This window comes from Strix aluco, chromosome 4 (assembly GCF_031877795.1).
Source record: "Strix aluco isolate bStrAlu1 chromosome 4, bStrAlu1.hap1, whole genome shotgun sequence".
In the NCBI taxonomy this organism is placed as follows: domain Eukaryota; kingdom Metazoa; phylum Chordata; class Aves; order Strigiformes; family Strigidae; genus Strix; species Strix aluco.
In genome coordinates, this window is record NC_133934.1 from 57,511,735 (window position 1) to 57,528,587 (window position 16,853).

The 16,853-nt window shown below is 39.4% G+C and overlaps 1 protein-coding gene across 1 annotated transcript in view; it reads right to left on the minus strand.

Moving 5' to 3' along the window:
• Positions 1-16,853, minus strand: part of PPA2 (inorganic pyrophosphatase 2) — a 38,491-nt gene that overhangs the window by 8,898 nt on the left and 12,740 nt on the right. The window contains exons 5-9 of the mRNA XM_074823209.1: positions 14,589-14,708; positions 12,106-12,192; positions 10,680-10,806; positions 2,949-3,076; positions 1,098-1,183 (exon numbers count right to left, since the gene is read on the minus strand). Coding sequence (XP_074679310.1) covers positions 1,098-1,183; positions 2,949-3,076; positions 10,680-10,806; positions 12,106-12,192; positions 14,589-14,708 — 548 coding nt within the window. The remainder of the gene's footprint in view (positions 1-1,097; positions 1,184-2,948; positions 3,077-10,679; positions 10,807-12,105; positions 12,193-14,588; positions 14,709-16,853) is intronic.

Sequence of the window (16,853 nt, forward strand, 5' to 3'; positions counted from 1 at the left end):
GGATGGCCAGATTCTGTGGCAGGCCACCCTTGGTTTGCAGTAGTGTGCCTGCAGTATCTAACAAGAAGGAAAAAACAGGTCAGAATTCTTCGCCAACATACAGCAGATACCTGTACTGCCTCCAGAGAGTAGACAAATTCTGGGACCAAATACTTTGCAGAAACATTTCCCTATGAATATATATCCTTTCAGACTGTGAGTTTGGTCATGAGTTTTTAACATCCTACACAGTAAACTGCAAGAAGTTCAATTCCTCAAAGCACGACTGCAACTTTTTAATTTCATCAAGATGAAGCTCAAAGCGCCTCTGAAACGATCAAGACCAAAACTTGAATATTATCCTACAGTATTCCTGCCATGCTAAAATGGAACTACTAACCTGTCCAACTGCTAAGGTGTTCAACCAACTCCAAGAAATGGAGAGAGAATGTCACATTTTCCCAATAAAGTAGAAGACAATAGTAACTACCTCAGCACAGCTTCCCCCACAGCCTTTGCCCTCTGGTTTAGCTAATGGCAGTCTACACCCCTTGGAAAGCACCAGGCAAAGACAACTGCCTGCTCTTCAAAGCCTCTGGTGCCAGAATTGCCAATGCAAACCAATCCAGAGAGCTCAATAAAGTCCATTTTAATTTAGATTAGGCCAAAGACTAGTAAAGAACAATAATTTCGTTCTCTCATTCCAGAGAACAACTTAAAAATATGGAATGCTAAGCTGCAAAAGAATTTTGCAACACAGCAATGCAGCACTGAAGGATGGAATAAACAGTGACAAGAGGATTTGCATGGGATACTGAGATTCTCCCAGAATGATCCCAAACAAATACTCTGGGGCCATTTCTGGAAAGTTGAATTAATCTATGTCACTTTGATACCATCAATATTTTTTTTGGAACCACTTACCATTAAATCATCATCATTCAAGGTGCAATTAGTCAATCATAGTCTATTATAAATTAATTATCAATCAAAACCATGAGTATTCCAGTCATCTTAAAGTAAAAAATCTAAGTGGTTCATGCACAGCTGCCACACGTTGAATACCACCACCAGTACTAGCCCAATACAAAGAGGAAAAGACGTGACTAGATGCTTACCACTTAATAGTACCTCCATCAGCTTTTTTATGAAGCAAAGCTTTCCAGTATTCATGGGTGGATTTAATAATTTCAACAGCAAAATCCTAGTTTACATCAAGGAAAAGTTTTATGAATTAAAATGTTATTAAACAGAAAAAAAGCCACAGAACAAGTTTATTAAAACAATTTCTGGAAAATATAACACCCTTTTTATGAAAAGAAACAAACTTCACTATCTGTCAAATACACTGGCAACACATTCAGGACTTGCCCTTAGTCTGCAGCCAGTAAACATGAAGGCTGCACAAAAAAAATGAAATCAGCGCTAAATGCTAAGCAGACACCTACAGCTGTAGAAAACTAACAGGTCCTAAATGGACAAAGCACATGAGCTATGACTCCTCTGTTACACGTGCACATCAGGGTCAGAGTTAAGGTTTCCCCTCTAGTGGCAAAATTTGCATTTACTTCATTAATTGCCCAATCATATACTTAAGCATTTGCAACAATGTAACATATCAGCTGCTTAGCAGTTTTTGTTTAAAACAAAAAGTCATATTGGGGGCGGCTGGTGATGAAAAAGCTTCAAAAAAAAAAAAAAGTAAAATAAGCCCTAAGCATCCAGATGATGGTATCTTGACTGGTTTGCAAAAAGCTGCCAACCTAACATTCACATTTCCTAACAAGGAGTGACTTGGCAAAATGCCACTGGAACATTGTGAACTTCACCAGCGCTGCTGGAGCACAGCCATGGCTGCCTCACCACATCCTGGGTCTCTAGAAATGCTTGAGAATTATTCCAGCGCTCCAAACCAGCCATCGCAGGGCATTTAGTGCCTCAAGCCTGAACTCCAATGGCCTGACAGGAATATACTGTTAAACTGTTGCTACAGAGCAACACTCTGCTTTACAGAGCAGGAAAACCTCCAAGAGCAGTTCCTGGGAGAACAGGAGAAAGATCAGGTTATCAAACCTTAGAACTCTAAGTTTCATTGACTTAAAAGACAGTTTTATGCAGAGGGGAGTCAGGGCATCCCTTTTACCAGACAAAACACGTGAAGTTGCTTGTGCTGGTTAGAAGGCATTTTATAACTTTGATAGCACACTGCAAGGTTGAACTAGCTGACACATGGACATCATTCAGTAGGAACCTGTGATTCTTTGCCAAAAATAGTCTACAGAGAATGTGCAATACACGATTTGCAAAGCGTTTTTACTCAAATCACACACAATTTCCTCTAGAAAAATCCAGGTATTTTCTTCAGCAAGGTCTATTCCCAGGTCCACTCTCCTTTCAAACACTGGCCATTTTTACTGTAGATAGTTTAAAATGCCATTCATTTTTTAAAAAAAAAGGGGAAAATACTTTTTCAGCTTTCAACCCCAAAACTAGTTCAAATGTTTTTACATAGAATTATCAGGAAAAAGTATACCTTGAGCAAATACCAAGTATGAAAAAATCTGCAACCCACTGTCTGTCTTATACCGCATAGCCTGAAAAGAATGTCAGGAAAAGTTATCAATCAGGACTGAAAAAATACCTGAAAAGACAATCTGTTCATTCTTCTGTCAGGGAAAATGAAAATGCTGTGAAAAAACCCTACACATACACACAGATGTGTGTGTAAGTCTTGTCAGGATTAGGACTGAATTTTTTTTTGCAGATTTCCTTTAGTAACCTATGCATTTTCCCTGAATAAAATGGAAAACAGCAAACATTATTTATTCCTAGCCTAATAAATTGTATTCAAACATCCCTCATATAATTCTTTTTGTTAAACCTCCTCCTTTACAATTCCAAAAATTCTAGGATGTATTAAAGAGGCCACATAATAGAATAATGCAGCTTTAATTTTGGATTATCTTCACCTTGTCTTTAAATTCTCCGTTAAAAGCAAACTGATTTTCCGGTTTACCATCAGGGACTTTATATAGTCGGAACCAGTCAACTGTAGCCTCAAGATAACCCGGTTTGTGCTTCTTGACATCATCAATATCTATAAGTTTTAATAAAAAAAAAAAAAAAAAAAGGTCATTTTTACTCATTTGTAACATTCATATTTTTAAAGTCTCATAAAGGATCTGCAAGCAATTTGATTCCACTGAGCACTTTCAAAGTCATTGGGGAACTTCACTTTATTACATTAGCTGCCCACAGTTGATATCTTATGATTTCACAACCACACTAAACAGGTAAACCAGTTGCCTCCTGCCCTTCGTTAATTAAGACCCAAAGGGACAATGAATAAAAGGACCATACTTGTGACAGGAGAGGAAGAAAATTCCATATTTACAGGCTTTCATCTCAAGCAGATACCTCTTGCAATACTTAGGTTATTCAGTGAGGTAAATTTTTTTCCCCAGCAACTGCAGGAACTGCAGGGACTACAGGCATTTTTTGATAATGAAAGAATAGCTAGTAAAAACAAGTTCAACACATGGATTTTTAAACCAGCACCTCAAAACAAAATAGAGGCTTGATGTCTTGAAGTTATATTAAAGGCATCCCTTCGCTCACATTACTTGCAAATTCAGCCCATTAGATACAAGACAGATACATGCCAGGAGCACTAAACACTAACTCTACTGATAACCCTGTGATATCTGCATACTCACAGTAATAAGCCAATTCTACCTTTACCTCTATAATCCTACTGTGCAAAGATGGAACAGGACACAAAGAGGAATGCATGTCATTTGCAGGACACCCTTCGGAGCCAGAGATGAACACTGCCACAGTGGGTACAGAGAGATTAAACAGTCACACAGTAATGCTGCTCGAGGGCTATACTGCTGTAGCAAAGACACAGTTCATGATCTTAAACGTTTACTTCTGCTGTGCGTATCAAATTCTACCAGGTTATCCCGTGAGACCACTATCACTCTTGTCACTGGCAATGAGGGAGCCCTATCAGCCCCTTGGCAAATTAACTCTCTGGCAATGATTATATGGAAAAGCCTTCAATACAATTTTAATTGATTTTGATACAATAAAGGATTTTGTCCTTTCTGGAAGCCAAATACTTTTTGTAGCTGGTGTAATCCTTCTCTTCCCATTTATTTCCCTCCTACAGTCAATTCTGATGGAAATGGGAACTGACTTTATTGCTGTGCTTTGCATGTCATCTTCCAGCTATTTCACAACCTCAGTCTGCCAGCCACCTTCCATGGTGTTAGTCTCCTCCTCTAGTGTTTTGCAAGTCACTTGCTCATTTCTCCCTTCCCAATTCCCTCTTGCTCTCTCTCCATACTGCTTGGCTACTTCATTCTCTTCTCTCATAGAGACCCTCACTCACTGACACCTCTTGGTTGGCAGTGATTCCACATGGATGCTCTTCTGTCTATCCAGTCTTATAAAACAGATTTTCAGAGTTGCTTAGTCCACAGAATTGACACCTGGTCATGTGCTTTCCATCTTTAAGTGCCTAAATCTCTTTATAAAATCTAGTCTGTGAAACTGAACAAAGACATTCAAGTATTTCTAAAGAGAACAGTAAGAGAAGGGAAAAAGTCTTGTGCTACAGGCCATTCAATTCTCTGTAGACCACCAAGAGCGATGCCATGTCTACTGAACTGTGAAACCAAACCTATGTGAGAAGATATGCTGAGTGTTCATAGGCATCTGATAGATGCCACTCCCAAATTCCACTGGATCACATAGTACCCAAAGAATAAAACATAAAACTTTGAAGAACCCTGTGTAAATTTTTGCTTCTGCACACACTTAATAGGGCTACGTGTTTATGGACTCGGAGTAAAACACATTTTGAACTTGGCTGCTGGCCATCTGCCTGTAGAAGATTAGGGAGTTTCATTGGCAGAATCCCAGAAAAAAAAGGGCACATGAGGCTGTGCTAGAGGCAGGTTTTCTAGCTGGAATACATGTTTAAGAGTACAAGAAGCCTTTCACTGGGGTGGGTGGGTGAGACCAACCAAGAAGGAATGATTTAGAAAAGGGTGGGGTCTTGGCTGGAGGGAGGATGCGTCGTTTGGACACTAATAAAACTGCAGCACCAATTCAAATTGGTTTCAGGGCTCCAGTGTATCATCCTCTTCTCTCCAAGCAAGGGAACATCCCTCCTCTCATCTTGAGCCTTTGTCATCTTCTCTTGTGAGGTTTGAACTCACAATTCCTAGTACTTGTTGAAGAGCCAGTATCTCAAGTCTGTAAAGCAAACCAGGCTGCTGCAGCAATTTCCTTGGCTCCCAGCAGTGGATGAACTCCAGATCTCCATCTCCAAACACTACTTATATTGAAGCATACTTTCTCAGACTGCTGCCCCTTTTTTCTGGTTCCTGTTCCAGCAAACTTCTCTCCTAATTCTGCTTCTTCATTCCTCCTTCTTGGTTATTTGCCTCCTATTCCCATAAAAACTGTTCATCAAAAGTGCTTTACTGTCTACTGACACTTGTGTCCTTCCCCATCTGCTGTTCCTTATTTATAGGCTTTGTTTATATTTCTTTAAAAGGACTCAAATATTACAATAGACTTTGGGGCAGGCTTTCATCATCTCCTTAAGACAGGGATGACCATCTTCATGGATAGTATCAGCTCTCTGAATTTCACACTCTACTGGTAAATACCTTGCCTAGGTAAAATGACCACAGAGAATCAGGCTACAACATTATATGTCTCCTAAAGTACTGGCCTGGCTGTTGTATTTCTGGTTCTGAGAACTTAGGAAGGGGAACAGTGGTTGCTTTTATTTCCTTGGTTCCTTGCAAGTTATTCTTCCTCATCCCCATGCTTTGCTTCATTATTCTTTATTATGAAGGACAGTTACTGGGCACCAAATGAAGAGTAAATGGTTGAAGAAAAAAAACCCAAAAACCAAACAATATAATAGGAGTTGGTGGCAAGCAGCAGGAAAGAGTGCAACAGTGCACCAAAACAACAACAAAAAAAATCCTGTTGCTGTGGAGTCAGCACATAGCACAAAATATAAAGAAAACAGCAGCTCTTGCATCACTCAACAGCTACCTCTTCAGTTCATTAAAAGGCACCATAGAAAAGCTTGAAAGACAGCTGGTCCTCCACTTTGAAATCCAAACAACATCTTTGGGATATCAGGGGGAGCAGGAGAAAAATACACTCAGAAAACAGAACAGTAAGCAAAGAAAGGTAAACGAAAAGATCATGATAAGCAGTACAGTGATTTATTGCACTAATATCTATAGAAGCTAGATGCATAATATGATTTAAAAAATACTTAGATGTCTTTTCCACAGCAGACACTGTTAGACACTTTTTTCTAACTCTGGCTGCTTACCTTCCCTTAGAGCTATGTACTCACACTGATGTGAAAAGGGGCTGAGCAAGTACAGGAGTAGCAAGCATGTACCCGGCCTAATGTGGTTTCATCTCTGCATGCAAACCCCGCTCAGAGCGACAGAGCAAAAAGATCAGGCTCCTGCAGGTACGTTATCAGCACGTACCCACTGGGCTCTAGGCAGTAATCTCTTCATACTGCCTACATACAACCACAGGTCCCATTTTTCTGGGCACCAAAGTTAAGCACCGAGGGTTAAAAAAAGATGGCTAATCACATTAAGGGTTGCAGTTCAGTCTCAATAAGGAAAATCACTAGAGGTTGGCACAAACAACTGCTGCTAGCTCTCTGTCAAGGGAGGGAGCCAATGCAAACGCAGATCCCAATTCTATCCGGCTTCACAAAAGAGAGCAACAAAAGCATTTCTACAAAACTACCATTTTTAGTACAACAGATGCTGCTTCTTGCAAGCAAAGCTAAAACAACATGTTTGCAGCAAGCTTTCTAAACAAGGTCTGTGGGAAGAGAGGACATATGTTTTTAATAACATCTTATAAACATTTACAGGAAGCAGCAGCTACATTCCATATAAAGGCATTTGGTGTATTTTGTGCAGCATGGTGTGAGGGGGTAGGGGGCGAGCCTCGGTACAGATAATTAATTTCTTTATATTGAATGCTACACAAATCCACAACAAAGGTTTTCAGGGCCTCTGCTGCTTCTCTGTGTATAAATACACTCACATGCAAGGGTCTGTAACAATATAGTATGAAGTATGCAATGTGCTTTGTTTTTTGCCATTTAGGGTTTGATCACTTAACTCAAAAAGCTACTCTTCAGTTGCACACTGGAAAGCAGCATGGCAACACAGCACAGTTAACTCTAGCGGTGCCAGCAAAGGGTAGTGCAACAAAGCCAGCAAATATCACCAACTGCTGTTGAATATATCCAGGCATCTTTCCAGTGAGCATTAGCAAAAAAAGGCTGCTAAGATTCCAGACCAGTAAATCACCTCCAAAATGCCATCCAACATATGTGACTTGTCCAATTTGCTCAGGGAAGGTAAAATGACCTTTTGAGCATCAGACTTTTCATAAACTGCTTCAAACACACTTCCTGCTTCAACGCCAGTGATTTTCAAAACCTCTTGTCCAACATGAAGATGCCATGTATATTTAGACCAAATTACAGCATGAAAATATCACTCATCCTTTCTGAGCCTAACCTTGTAAAGCACGGATATGTATGTGAATTCCAATATATTAAATTCAATCCAAATTATGAGATAAGCAGACAAGCAGCCTTTCCACTCCAAGAATCTGCTGCTTCTCCTGGCTAGTATTTTATAAGAAACAAACAAAAAACAACAACAACAACAAAGCAGCCAGGCCTATTACACCACCAAGATTTAGTGTTTCAGTGTGCAGGGAGCTTTCAGGCCCTTTCCCAGACTTGCTTGGTCTGAAGCTGCTTTGCTGGTCCGCTAACGGCCATCTGCCTAGCAACTGCCTGAGCAGAAAGACAACTCAGTGGTTTTCAGGTAGTCACAAAGACGTATCTTATTGAAATAGATAAATCTGAAATGTCCAGTTTTGGTCTAAAAGAAACTTTCTCAGACAGGTACCTGCATCTGACATACAGCTTGTATTTGAAGTGAGATTGTCCCCATGCCCACCAGGATTAAGTGGTATAATTTCAAACAGATTACCTTCTAAAAAGACACTAAGCCCCTGCTATTACCACTGATGACACAGTTCCCACCTGAATAGGTGCTAAGCACTGCTTATCATTCCTGGGTATTGTCACTATAAACTAGAGTTTCTCATTGCTCTCTGTGAAAGAGAGTTCTAGGCAGGGTTTCCAATTTAAACCAGTATTTATCAATAAATGCCTGCAGGACACAGTACAGTGGAGTGCTATGAATAAACAATGAGAACTGCTCAGAAGTTGGGACTGCTCAGTTTTAAATTCTGCAAAGTCTCAGAAAAATCAATTGCACTTATGAGAACTATCACAATCCCAGAAGGAGAATATACAGAGTACCTGGGGCGTGCTTAAAGCAGCAAGAGACACTGCGCGGGCTCAGGATGGGGTTTGCAAGTAATCACCACTCTGGTGTCTCGGAATTATCTTTTCCAAATGTTCACTGGGGGCTGTGCACATACTGAGCTGAAAGCAAATGTGATGATTCTCAGTCCAATTTGAAACGTTTAGCAAATGATACAAAAATGAGTGGACAGACTTAGAAGGCAACACTTAGCCTCATCTTTCCCTAGGTGGCCACCACTGTAATACAGCAGCATGTCAATTATAGAGGGAGATACCAGTTTTATCTGTAGCTGCTATCCCTTTATGCTGAAATAATTAACATCTTTGGGAAGGGGGAAAAACAAGTATGAAAGGACATATTGTACTGCCTACTCCAACAGATTTGTTTGTTTTCAGACTGAAGAAGGATTGCTGTTAAACACTGCAAGCTAGTCATGTTTTGTGAAAGCAGATGGGGGCTTTTTTTTTTCCTCTTTTTCTTTCCTTTTGTAAATCCTGGACTGCAACTCCAGTCCCAAAGGGAAATCATATTAAACTGGATAAATATTTCTGCACTTCTCTGAATCTCAGAAAGACAGTTCTCTTCTTTAAGTTTTGCACCTATTCTCTGATAAGAAAGGATGCACACACTAATCAACTACAGGCAATGGTTTGCCCATTTTTTTTTTTTGTTTAAACAAGTCTAAAACTCTTACTCGCCTCTCAAACAAACTAAAGCTGTAACACAGCTGACACAAATCAGTCATCACTTGAAAAAATGAAACAAAACCAAACCAGAGGGCTTTCAAATAGAACTACTTAACCCAGTGGCATAAACTGTCCCAGTTTTGCCCCTACTTAGTGGACTCCTTTTCAATTCTCTCACGGGCTTTTCTGATTAAACTCTCTCAGAAATTGTTAAGGAAAAAAGGTAAGAGTTAAACAGAACAGTGTATAGAAATAAAGTGCTAATTACTTGTCTTTTAACTACTGACACTTATATCGGATATCACTGCACATTATAGAGAGGTTTAAATTGATACTATCATTAACAGCAAACTATTACTTACTATTTCCTTAAGCTCTAACTGTCAAAGTAGTTAAAGAGTCATAAACACTATGTAGTAATTCATCTGCCCAATGATTTTAATCAGCATCAACCCAAGAGTTTCCTTTTCCTCATTTCCTCTTCTCCCCTTCTTTCCCCACAAGCCAAGTATTCTCCATGTGAAAGCAACCTGCAAGAAAACTGAGAATGAAGGGCCAGTGCAGTGATATACTTACTTTACATTCAGAAACCCAGAAAAAGCCTCAATGGCTGAGAAACATAATTCCTTAAAAAGCTACTGGATAGCCCTATTCCCACAGGAAGGCCACTCTGTGCCTTGGTGCTCCCCACCAACAAAGAGCAGCATCTAATTGTACATACCTGATGGCATATATGGTTTTTGGCCTCGTAACAATCACTGAGACAAACCTCCTCACTTAATTCTGTTGGTTCCCAGTAACACTGCATTTGAGGAAGTGAACCTCCGTTTACCCAGAGAAGAGCTGGACTTTACCTGTGCTGTAAAAACCTAGCTCCCTGCAGTTTTAACACATCTGTATCATCTTCTTATTGAACAGTCTGCAAGCAGAATTACACCTCATGTGCTATTCACACTGACACATTTTAGTACTTGAATTCCATCTGGATACCAGAAGCATGGTTACAGGAGGACAAGTCTGGACAGGGTATTTCCCCCTGCACAGCTACTCATCACCAAGGCTGACATTAGGGTGAGCTGCATTAGTAGTAGTTTACTTTGCAAATTTTCAAGCTAATTGTTCATACTAGCAACAAACCCTGGAAGTAACCCAGTTACAAGTGACAAAACACTGAAAAGGTACAGCCCTTTTCAGAATGCAACACAATGCCTACAAACATAAAAGGAACAAACACTTTCAACAAGGAAAATAGCAGTGTGCTACATAATCTGAGTGGGTAAATATGCACTATTACACAGGAGCTAAGCCTGTAATTTTAAGAGGTCACTTTCTAAGGCAGTTATGTTTCAGAAGTCAAAAGATTTTCTGCATGACAGGTCCTCTTGAAAATCGAAGTGAACCTTTTCAAAAGCTTAGTGTGAAAGCACATATGTCCTCCTTGAAGGAAGCACCTGATTGAAACAACAACAAAAAATATAAAGAAATCTTGGCCTTTCCACTGTATGCCTCTTCTTGTCCTGAGTGGCCTAAACTCCAGTACCATTCTACTGTGCAAGTTGCTGACATAACTTGCATTAAAGATAAAAATACTTGCCATGGATTTTCTGGGCTTCTGGGTCATCCACGCTGATTGCAATTATCTTCCAATCTGTCTCTCCTTCATCAACAAGAGCTAAAACACCCAAGACCTTCACCTGAACAATCTCACCAGAAGAACGAATCTGAAAGAGAACATAACCTCACAAAAATTTGGAAAACACTACAGAGAATTTCTCTTTTACCTTACGGACACAATAGTTTTATTACATTTTTGACCAGCAGGTAACAGAATTGCAAGATAGTTCTGTAAAACCAGTACACATTTATTTAACATTACTAGCCTTTCTACCACCATTGTTATTCTTCAACCCTCAATTCTCCAGTCAGCATTTATTTAAGCAGACAACAAGCCAGAAAATTTTTTTCTTCTCTTCTACCCCACTTCCCACACACCTTCTTGATCTTCACACCAAACTGCAAATCAGAAGTATCTCCTACTCATTTTTTAACCCTTTCTTGCCTCTTGACTCTCTACTTTTTCAACTTCTGGTCTTAACCTATCTCTTGCTGTTCCTTCCTCTAAACTCCAATATACACAACCCCCCTTCCCCAGAAACACGAGCACAACTCTTTTTTGCATTTTCTTGGGAACCTTCTCCCTACCAGCTAATATTCCCTTTAAAACTCTTTCTGGATCCCTCGAAATTCAGCTTTAGCTTCCTTTCCTCAAATAAAACCACCTTCACTGAGGCCACCAATTAAATTTCCCCTTACCTAAAATATCCCAACAGATCCCTCTTCTAAACTCAATTGTTTCATAACCCTATCTTCATAACCCTCCAATGGAGGATTGCTCCATTCTTTGCTGTCTCCAGATATGTAGAATTTTCTTTCAGTGAGCTAAAACTTTTCCCTGTACCTACTAATGGTGTTTGCTGCACCTCTGTTTCATCCATTCACTCCGTATCTCATAACTCTGCAATACCGCAACAGGTTCCTGTCTTCTCCTCTAGAGAAGAGGGATCTACTTCTGTTTGCACTCATGAGAAAACTCAAACTTACCTCCTTTGTGGGTCTGATCTTGTAATTTTATGTGTATTTTAAGTACAATGCTGCCATACTTCCTGATCTTTCAGAAACCTATTCCCAGGTCCTGTACTACTAACAGGGAAAAAAGAAAGAAATCTTTTCCTTTCCCCAAAATTTTAATCCCCTCCTCCTCCACCCAAAATTCACTGTCCAGCCACAGAACTTCAGGGTGGTGTTCACCTATTTGCCCTTTTATCCAGTACACAGACTTTACCAAATCCTGCTTTTTTTTTCTTTTTAAAAATCCACAATTTCCTTACCTATTACCTCCTCAGATCCTCTATTCATGCTTTTGTGACCCCCTGAGACTATTACCATCTTCTCCTCCAAAAACTGTTACCAAATTATTAAATTAACCTTAATAAATTAAATTAATCCTGATAAAGACAAACCTTTGAACCTATTTCACAAACATCAATAGGATCGTTATCCCCACAACATCCTGTAATGTTATCTGTATGGTTTGGATCTTCCCAGGTCTGTCAAAGGAAAAAGAATTATCAATTACCAGTTGATCCGCAATTACAATTCGTCCAACCACTAAATTACTAAGATTAATAAAAACACCAATAAAAACATCAGCTTTCTGAGAACAGGCTTGCTCAATGGCAAACAAAAAACAAACAAACAAACAGCCAATGGACTGACATTGCATAACTCATCCTCATACTCAGGACAAGTAACATGAGGATTACTGAGGACAAAACAAAAATATTAACTGCATTCATGACTCAACAGATACACTACCAAATTGCAGCGATTAAGGTATCAGAGGACCCTGAATATGTATTTTTCTGGTTACTAGTGGTTGTGGGATTAAGCTAGGACATCCTATCATTACATTCTTATTATACTCTTTAAATACCATGGCACTAACATAAGTTGTTTTCAAAAACATCTAGGCTTTGAGCTAACCAAGCTCCTATGTATGGATTTGTCAGAACTCAATTAGCTTTTTTACATTTTTAGATTTATGTATGAAATATTTCTGAGTATTTTGAGATGTGTACATTCCCAAGAACAGCCAACAGTTTAAGACCAAAGAAGCCTCTCCAGGAGGCATGTTCATGCCCTTCTCCGAGCTCTGTACAAGCAAGGAATCATAGCCAAGTTAACTTAATTACTAGACCAGAACTTGTTCTGTCTCTTACTGGCTAGTAATGAGTAACTCGTTCTGAATTGGAGAAGTTTCCCTGGTAAGAATTTTGAGTCCAATGAAGTTTTGTTGAAAAGGTGTTAGAAAACTTTTCTTCCAGGAAGCTATACTATTAGCTTCTGCTGTCCATGGTCAAACCTCCACCTGAAACTTGTTCTTGAGAACTTGACTAATACTAAAAGGCAAAACAGTGAAAAGCAAATGCTCAGGTGTTTAGGTAGCAGAATCATTACCAAAACATTGCTGAAGTAGAGCCAAGAGAGGACTTCAACTTAGAACTTATTTTTCCAATACTCTTCCAAAGTGCTTTTTATTTAAGGCTGCATTATACCAGTACTATTCTCCTGCCCAGCTGCACCCCTCCACCTGTAGGTTAGAAGGAAAGCTCACTAGGAATGGTTTCGTCCTCTGGACAGTATAGCAACTCCTGCAATAATGACAGTCCTACTGTCATTTTTTTATGCTGTGGAACAGAGAAGAAAACAGCAGGCACAAATACATAGCTTTAAGCCATATACTAAGGTTGAACCTCTGGCAACTGCTGATCCTGATGAAAAGTCCTCTTGTGATAACGGAAGCACTGAGCTGGATTTTGTTTGTTACAGCAGCTAGTAGGAATCTGGAGTTATCATCTAGATGTCAACAATTGGAGGTTTAATGATCCAACTAGTATTTTGAAGTTATTGCAGAAAATAAAAATGACAATTATCTCCAACCCTCTGTGGACTCACAAGGCAACAAGGGAAGTTGAACATTTCTCCTGGGGAAAGTGTCATCAGTCCAAAATAATGCACTTTGTGCAGAAAAATGTTCAAATGTTTAGTTTTGGCTTTGTACTAAGGCACACATGAATTTCAAAACACTAAATGGAATTGCTGGTTTCCAACTATACCTACGTGGAAACTTTGTCTACTGAGACTGCTGACTGGATAAGAACTTCATTGCTATACTCCAGCACCTGCCTCTTCATGGATGAAATGAACAAGCAGATTTTCAGGAGTTAACTTTCATTGCTTATGCAGTTAAGTGTAAAGAAAATAGATCACTCTTTCCTAGCTCCATCATGTTCTTCAGTACTAATTTAAGTCCAACTTGTTGTTCACAGAAATGAAAAAAGTTTAAAACTTTTCATTATGCACAAAATTTCAGCCATTAGTTGGGCTTTTTCAAGGCTCAAAGTTTTGAATGTGTCATCATCAGTAAAGTCTCACAGTTCAGAGAAAAGTTAGCTAAGGCAGTTGAGGTTTAATCTAAAAAAGAGCAGCCCTTGTGTTCCTCTTTGTTAAACATATTAAGAAATCCCAATTAAAATTTATGCTGCAATACATGAAAATCCTATATTAGTTTAAAAAAAAAAATGCCTTGTTTAAGCAGAAAAGGGCTACTTGACAAAGTATTCTTGAATAGCAGACCATAGTTTAATTCTGTCACTACAGACAGTTTAATTCTGTCACTACAGTACGGAGATGCAGACTAAAGATTTGAGATTTCATGATCATTTAACTCCTTCCTGAAACACAGCACATACTTACACTCACACCCAAATTCTGATCAAAATTTATGGACACAATAAAGCTCAACATAAAAAATCCTAATTTACAAATGTATCAAAGAGAAACATCCCTCGTGCAACTGATTTGCATTCAGGCAGTATCCAAGATTTACAAGGCAATTTACAAAGAAGACAGAAAACTTTCACCATTATAACAAAAATGTTACCTGTGGGAGGGCACCATAATTCCATATATAACCCTTGTGAGGAAAGATATTTGCCACATATCGAAGCTTGCCTTTCTTTATATCTTGTTTAATGGGATTCAACAGCTCCTCAGTGGCAATCTAAGCAGATCATGAAAGAGAGAGAGAGAGAAAGAGATGGTAAAATGGAAAGCAATTCATTCTGTACCCAACCAGTTAGAAAGATCCATCTGGGAGCATGTGCTTGTGGTTTGAGAAGTATTAAAAGTACGATGGCCTCACTCTAAATCTCAAGGGTCATGTTCAAAAAGCAGCTTATTAAGGTTTTAAATAACGTTGTGAAGTATGCAAGAAAAAATGAATCTAGAAGAGAAAGTAATAAATTTATAAGGAGACTGTCATGGTCAAACATAAATACTGAAAGAACTTAAGTTAGAAGCTCTTGCACTTTATAGTACAAGTTCAACAGACATGCAAATAGTGGCCCAAGTTCTTCTGACAACATGGGCTTTGACAGCAACAGCAGAAGTGTTTCACCTTCTTCTCAGCCTCTGTTCATTGCTCTCCTATTGAATACATCCCTTTTCTCCATCACCTCTCAGCACACAAATGCTTTTTCGTAAGCACAAGTTCTGCATAGTCACCAAGTGCCAACTTAACACAGATTTGGAACAAGTTAAGCCACCGTTAGAAGAAAGCGTTCTTATTCCCGAAGAAGCACTCACAGAAGGACTAAACTAATTAAAGCTGAACAGTTTATTACTGTCATCCTCCCCAAAACCTCAAATACAAACCCACTGCCATATGAATTACCTACCACACATCAGCTAATTCATTGTAACCATGTTTTCGACACTCCACATCACAATCCAACCCATGTTAGCTTGGCTCTTGTTTACAAACACTCGTCTGAATGGCATCACATTTGTTACAGGCTCAGTGGTTACACTGGCTCAGGTGGTACACAGCTTGCGTGCCTAAGCACACAGCTCTTAGCCTATACTTGTTTTACAACATCCTTGTAATTTACCTAAAGCACCACCACCAAAGCCATCCCAAAGAAATTCCACCTTTTTGAACCACACCAAACTGTCAACAGCATGAACTTATTCCACAGGTAAACCCTCCCCAAGAGCTGAGATCAAGGTTCACACATTTCTGGTTTCACGCTTGATTCTACCTGCTTCTGGTCCTAACTTAACAATGCAGACCTCAAACAGGCCACCTGGGACTTTGACAGAAGCAGAGCTCAGCAACGCTCCTTCTTGATGCAAACCAGGACAAAGAGGAGTAACTAACAACAGCAGACAAAAGTTTCACAAAAAGCACCTTCAGTAAAAGCAAGGGAAGAGCAACTGAAATACAACAAACTGATAGGCAGGAGATCTGGTACTGGAGATGTAAGAGTGGGAAACATTCATCCTAAGGCAAGGTTTAATTTTCTAGTCTCCATTCCATGTGAGGGAATCTCAGCACGGAGATGCAGACAAGATTTGGTATTAGCACCTTACCACAGTCTGGACTGAAGGACTGCCAGGACACAACAGCAAGGCAAGACAACTGCCTTAATGATTAATGCAGGAAATTTCAAGTATATTAAAAGTTACAGATTAGAGAACCACATTTGGTCTCCTCTATCAAGCCAGAAAAGTCTAAACCCACCAATTTCTGAACCTACAAGGACAGCAAACATTTCTACCCTTGACATAATGTGCCGAGAGAAGGGGAGGGAGAGCAACCTAAGCTTTACGCAAACAGTTCAAATAGCATTGTCAAAGTGAAACTCTGCAAAAGAGAACCCAGCTTCCACAATAAATCATCATCTTAAAATACAAGGTAAATCTCCAAAGTAACCCTGCTTGTGGAGTAATAACTGTGGCGCTAAACACAGTTCAAATGGTTTTCCAGCATCAGGGAAAGGAGAAAACAAAACCCTGAAATAACAGGCTGGGGAGGTTCTTTGGTGTTACTTTTAATAATCAAAATAGTTAACAGCTCAACCACAAACTTCCTCAAAAGCATCTGGGAAGCATCTGTAAAATTAATACAAGTGTTCAGGAAGGTAGGATATATCCTGGTGAGATCTGTTGTTTCACAAACACTACAGATGAAGCATTACTCAGCTTCTCTATTGTAACTGCAGAGGAACAACCCACTAGGATCTACTTTTAAAATATCTCCCTGCAGGAGTAGGTACTTTCAATCAGTGAGGTCCCCAAGTATTTTTTCTGTCACAAGGAAATGCTTTTTAACTTGCAACTCCATTTGTCAGGATTTGGCCTAGCA